We start from the raw sequence: 6,000 nt of genomic DNA, 5'->3' as shown, positions 1-6,000 counted from the left end.
TGGCCTATGTGTTTGTTATATGTACCTCATAGCTGAACGCAATGGCTGGGACTCTGTAAAGCATACTGGGTAACACTTAACCAGGGTCCTTTAAAACTCAGGAATTTTTTGATGAGGGGAGAACAGAGGAAGATGAAAATTCATCTTCCAAAATTCCAAAAAATTAGCAGGCAAAATTTAATTTATTATACGGATGGCACAAATTAGGAATTTTCTTGTCACCACCGATAATCATCATCGTCATGTTTTGCTTAGATGAATTTGCAAAACTGTATCCAGGAAATGACTTTCCTCCAGTTGCTCATATCGATAGATGTATGTCTGAAGCTTTGTCTCAGGTGATTAGTTTCTAAGCTTCAGGCATTTTGTATTTTTAAAACACTTGCTTTTGTAACAGTGGTTAACCATTTCCAGCTCAACGCATTTGACTGATATCTCTCTATTAGCTTGCATGCTTGAAGTTGAGTATTAGGCTGAGGATAGGGGCCAGAGAAGTTATATTCCAGGTCAAAGAAGCCACGTGTGCAAAGGTATGGAGGTCTGTCATCTAGGAACCAGCCTGGCAGGATGTACCTGGTAATAGTCCTTTTCCTTTCCCCTGTACACAGTTCTGCGGATGCCAGCAGGTCAGGACTTGTAGAGTATCTGCCACTCTAGTTAATAAATGGAAAGATTCCAAATCACTTTGATCAGTCGTTAGAACGAAAAGTTGGTTCACTTGATGATATTTTTTCCTTTGTGTTCTCTTGCCAGTCCCTCCTGAAGCCATCAGCTTCTTGTCTGCAGTTGGGGTCTTTCTTGTTCTTCTGGTTGTCCTCTTCCTCTTCATCAACAAGAAGCTGTATTTCGAAACCACAGGAGGCCTTCCATGCCTGGACCAACAAGGGAAGAGAAAGCACTCTAAAGACAAGACTGGGATCCATGAAGGGCTGGGTAAGCGTCATGCTTCACAGTCTCCTGAGCTTGGCATCTTGCTGTGGTTTGGGTCAGGGAAAGAATGTCACTGTTTCAGGATGGAGCCCATTAAGAAATCACATACGAGCTGTTTAGCAGCTGCTGTGGTGGACACGATGAATGGGCATTACTGAAGAATACATTAGCTTTAGGAAAGTAATGCTCTCTTCAGGGTCCAAGGAGCAGATGGGAAAAGGCTGACCACCACTTCCCATCTTCTTAGCTTTTTAGATGTCTGTGTTGAGTTTCCCTCTGACTAATGCTTGAAGGAAAAAACTGGATTTTTATTGACAAGAGCCTTGATGTGTTCTGGTCTCATTATGCTGGAACAGTGTTGACATTTCACTTCAGTTAGCTGTTTTTGAGGTTTTCAGTGCTCAGGGCCACTGCCCACCTTATATGGCAACAGTCACTTTTCCAACAGGAGGTTTTTACTCTTTAAGTTCACTGAATCTACTACATCAGTTACTAACTTCTTTCAATTTGATGGGGGATAACATACTAAAAGAGATAATTGGCTTCGTGCTCTTAAAGGACATATTCTGTTTTCAGTTGCTAAAGGGTAGAAATTTGTGATACAGGATGTTATCAGAGTGATGATTATCATCACACAGGAGCTGGACATTTAAAGACACAGCTCTTATCTTACAGGTAACAACTTTGCTTTCTTTTTTTTTTTTAATCAGTCTGAGTCTTACCCTCCTCTCCCATGCCCCATGTGTGGGGCATGACGGAACTGGTGGAGGGACAGTCTTAACATTACTTTTCTGAGCAGGCGCAAGGCCTTGAGGAAAACACCCCTTAGTCATCCCACCTCCTGGGCATGTTCTGGGTGAGCCAGCCTGGACCAAGGAGAATATTTGGCTTATTGATATGGCACCTTAGGTAGCCATCTTTTAACTTTTTTGCTTGGATATAAGGAAAGGCACAATTTTGGAATAAATGTGTATTAATTATCTGTTGCTTTAACAAATTACCCCACACCAAATATTAATTATCTCACAGTTTCCAAAGTTCATGAATATGGGACTAGCTTAGTTGGGTGGTTACAGATCAGGGTTTTTCATGAGGCTGCAATGTCAGCTGCAGTCATCTGAAGGCTTGATTGGGGATGATTGATTCACGTCCAGGATGGCAGAAGGCTTTAGTTCCTGTGTGAACCCTCTACAGAGCTGCCTGAATGTATTTATCACATGGCAGCTGGCTTCCCCCAGAATGAAGGATCTAAGAGAGGAGAGCAAGAGGAAGCCACAGTTTTTTGTTTTTTTTTTTAATGACCTAGTCTACATACAGTGTCACTTTTCACCACATTCTAGTCATTTACTAAGTACAGCCTGTGTTCTAGGGAAGGGGGATTAGGTTCCACTTTTTCAGGGAACAGATCAAAGACTGTGTGATGTATTTTTAAATCACCATAGGAGAGAATAATGGGAGGGGTGTAAATTGCAGTTGATTTGGCATTGCTACTGTTGCAGTGGCCTTATTTTTTGAACTCCACTTGGGACATATGGCTCATCTTCTGAAAATAGAATGGAATTTGTTATGTGAAATCTGGGACTTACTAATGGTTTAGCCACTACTGTCTCAGCTGGGACATAGGTGAGCATGATGCATAGACTTCTGTTTGGTCATGGGGTGATACGAAGGTAGGGTTCATAGTGATTCTGCTTTTCTCCTTTCAGCAGCTGACTGTCACTTGTTGTGTGACCAGGCAAATTATGGAACCGTTCTAAATGTGCTTCCTTATTTGTACATTGGGGTTATCGTTACATCCCGTACAGGGTTGATCTAGATTAAATGAATTAATTTTGTAACGATACCAGCATTGTTCCTATGATAAAAGTCCTAATAGAACTTTAACCATAGCTGTGTGGTATTAACAAAATTCCAGTCACAATAGTGGCTTTAGGAATGACCTCACACATGAACACATTGTATTCATTACTTAAATTGGGAGGTTAAAGTTGGTGGTTTTCTCCTTTTCAAACTATCATGGGTACAAAGAACTAAGGGTAGAGCTATTTAAGATATTTTTCTTCTTGTCTTGTTTGACATGTTATCTGAGTAATTTAGAGACAATTATGAATTATACTTGCAAATAAGTTGAGGTTTGAAGATAATGTTGAAACAGTAACAATAAAACATGGAGCAGGAGCTGTTAGCTCAAGAAACACTGAAATCCATGTCTCAAACTTAGAATGGGATCCTATGAAGGCGATTGAAAAATAGTTTAATAAGGAGAATCTACAAATTATAACGTCTAAGAAGCAAACACCTTCATTTTGACATTTCTCCTTTAGAAGTTTAATTATTATTGATCAAGAGTCTTTGAAAAATGTGCTTCTAGCCCAGATTTTATCTAACTTTTGATGTTTGCCTTAATTATCATCCTCAGAGCCCTGACTTCTCAGTGAGGTTGGGATGTTCTTAACGTATTTTGACAAATGTAGAGAAGGGAGGAAGGCAGCCTGGTGTGGTGGAAAGAAGCACAGTGAAGGGCTTCCTCGGTGGCGCAGTGGTTGAGAGTCCGCCTGCCGATGCAGAGGACACAGGTTCGTGCCCCAGTCTGGGAGGATCCCACGTGCCGCGGAGCGGCTGGGCCCATGAGCCATGGCCGCTGAGCCTGCGCGTCCGGAGCCTGTGCTCCGCAACGGGAGAGGCCACAACAGTGAGAGGCCCGCGTACCGAGATAAAAAAAAAAAAAAGAAGCACAGTGAAGACAACCAGAGCTTAGTTTTGCCACTAATTGGCTGTGATATTTGGGGAAGCTCACCTCACCTCTCTGGGTCTTAAGTCCTCACTTGCAAACTGATAAGTCTGGACTAGGTTCTTCTCCGAACTGCTGTCATGCAATCCTGTTTGATCCTATGGGTTACCGTAGCAAATTCTTCTCTGGGTCTCAGGCTATGAATGAAAGAGGCCTAATGAAAATGATTAAAAGCAGCTAGACCATCCTGCTCTGAGACTGAGCCGTATGAAATTGCCATTTGAATAGATCAAAAAATGGCTGAATATCAACAACCCAATCATTATAATCTAATACACATGTGAGGTTCTGAGGAATAAAATAATTCTTTTCTTTTGTGTGGCAATATCAGAGAGGCAGGCGTGACAATTTATTTTCTGAACCCACTGTGCAAAATACTTTACCTCACAAAAATACCTTGCCTTTTCGGCTATTTTTTCAAAGTTCAAAGAATTTACACATATCATTTTATCTGGATGTAGGTAAGGGGAGAAAGAAACTGAAACAGTTTCTTCCTAATAACATCGGCAATCATAATAATGAGATAATGATAATTAGTGGCTATCATTTATTTAGGATTTACTGTGGCCATACAGCTGCTAAGTCCGTTACATGGATTATTTGACTTCTTAATGCAAGGTACTTGTGTTGTTTGTTGGTAGTGATTGCTTTGGGGGAAGGGTGGATATGACTTGCCACAAAGAAGCCATTGTTCAGCGTTGAGATAAAAAATTGATTAAGAATAAAAATTCCATGGTGAAATCATAGTTTTTAAAGAAGCTTAGCTTTGAAAGAGGGAGCAGAATTTTGTTTTTTGTTTTTTTTCCCCCCTCAAAAGCTTTCTTTATGTATCAAAGGCAACATTTAGAAGTCGGAGCAAAGAGCTTCATTTTCAAAGGCACAGGGTAGAAAGGATGGAGGATGTGACAGCAGGAGGGTGTTTCCTCCCAGGCAGGGAGGGGAAGAAGAAAGGCTTTCCACCACTGGAAAGGGCAGCCCATGGCTTGGAAGGACCACAGGGAAAGAGATTTGGAGGGCTAGAAAGTTGCCTGGACCCTGAGAAGGGTGGCAGACGTGGGGTGGGGTCGCAGTGGTTGTGGTGAGAAGATCTGAGTCCAACATGGCCTGAGGAAGAGGTGAAAAGCAGAGCACCAGGTGCATCCCCTTCCAAAGGGTGGCAGGAGACTGCCTCATCCGTGTCTCTTGTGGGCCTACCGTGGCTGCAGGGGTAGGACACGCTAGTGGGAATGGGAGGAGAGAGATCTGGAAAAGACTCCCTGAGCAGCTCTTCAGGTGAGCAGCTCATGTCACACAAGGGTTTAGAAGTTTCTGCATGACCCTGAGGAGTAAGAGCGCTGCCAGGGAGCACTCCTGCCCGGGCGTTGTCACACCTTGGGGTAGGGTGGGCCTGTAACAGAGGTTGGGGAGCATGACACCCGAGGCCTCCCTCTTGGGTTAGTGCTCTGCTGTTGCCTTCTTGAAATTCTTAATGGTTTTTGAACAAGGGTCCTTCCATTTTCATTTTGCACTGGGTTTTCAAATTATGTACTTGTCTTGCCTGGAGGAATCACCAGAGGTACTGCAGGTCTGGGCCCTTCCCAAGGAAGGCTGTAGAGGCAGAGGCTGACTCCTCTGGAGGTCAGGGAGCCAGCAGGGAGGAACGGCACACCACGGTAAGCATGCTTACAGCTATGCCCATCGCTCTCTGATGAGCAGGAGTGTGGGGTGGGAGTGCAAAGCCCCCAAACTGCTTACTTATCCCAAGTGAAAGTGACCAAATGACTTTGAGGGGGCAAGCTGAAGTTTAGTTTCTCAACACAGAGCATGGGAGGGGGCGTGTTGACAGAGAGAGACGAGAGCACAGTGAGACAGCATGGCGACAGCTTTTGTACATTTAGGAAGAGCTGGTGCTCAGCCAGGGCTCAGCAGTCAGCTGTGTCAGCTGGAGCTCGGGAGTGAGGCGGTCCACATGTGACAGTTTCTCCCCACCAGTTGGATAAAAGGCCCAGCCGACTGGTTCCTCCTCAAGACCACTCCCACCTCTTCAGCTACAACTGAATGTTTAGCTTCTGGTCCAGCTGGGGCTCTGACCTGCCCCAGTTCCTTCTGCTTGGGCCATGATGCTGCTGTTGTCAGATACTTTTTATTTCAGTTCTGCATTTAGGTCAGAATGTGTTCAAGTACAACCTTCCTACTACACAAGTGAGGAGGCAGGTACTATTATCATCTCCATGTTATAGATGAGGCAACTGAGTCTTCGAGAGAGGAATTTTTTTTCCAACCTATTAAGCGGCAAAGCT

General features: G+C 43.7%; 1 protein-coding gene across 1 annotated transcript in view; it reads left to right on the top strand.

Annotated features, from left to right (window-relative positions):
• Positions 1 to 242: 242 nt before the first annotated feature.
• Positions 243 to 6,000, top strand: part of SYT16 (synaptotagmin 16) — a 146,250-nt gene continuing 140,492 nt past the window's right edge. The window contains exons 1-2 of the mRNA XM_073799891.1: positions 243 to 338; positions 750 to 933. Of these exons, the coding sequence (XP_073655992.1) occupies positions 243 to 338; positions 750 to 933 (280 nt within the window). The remainder of the gene's footprint in view (positions 339 to 749; positions 934 to 6,000) is intronic.

The sequence above is a fragment of the Tursiops truncatus genome, chromosome 2, assembly GCF_011762595.2.
Source record: "Tursiops truncatus isolate mTurTru1 chromosome 2, mTurTru1.mat.Y, whole genome shotgun sequence".
Lineage (NCBI taxonomy): Eukaryota > Metazoa > Chordata > Mammalia > Artiodactyla > Delphinidae > Tursiops > Tursiops truncatus.
Note: the sequence above shows the minus strand (reverse complement) of the source record. Positions and strands in the feature narration are given on the sequence as shown.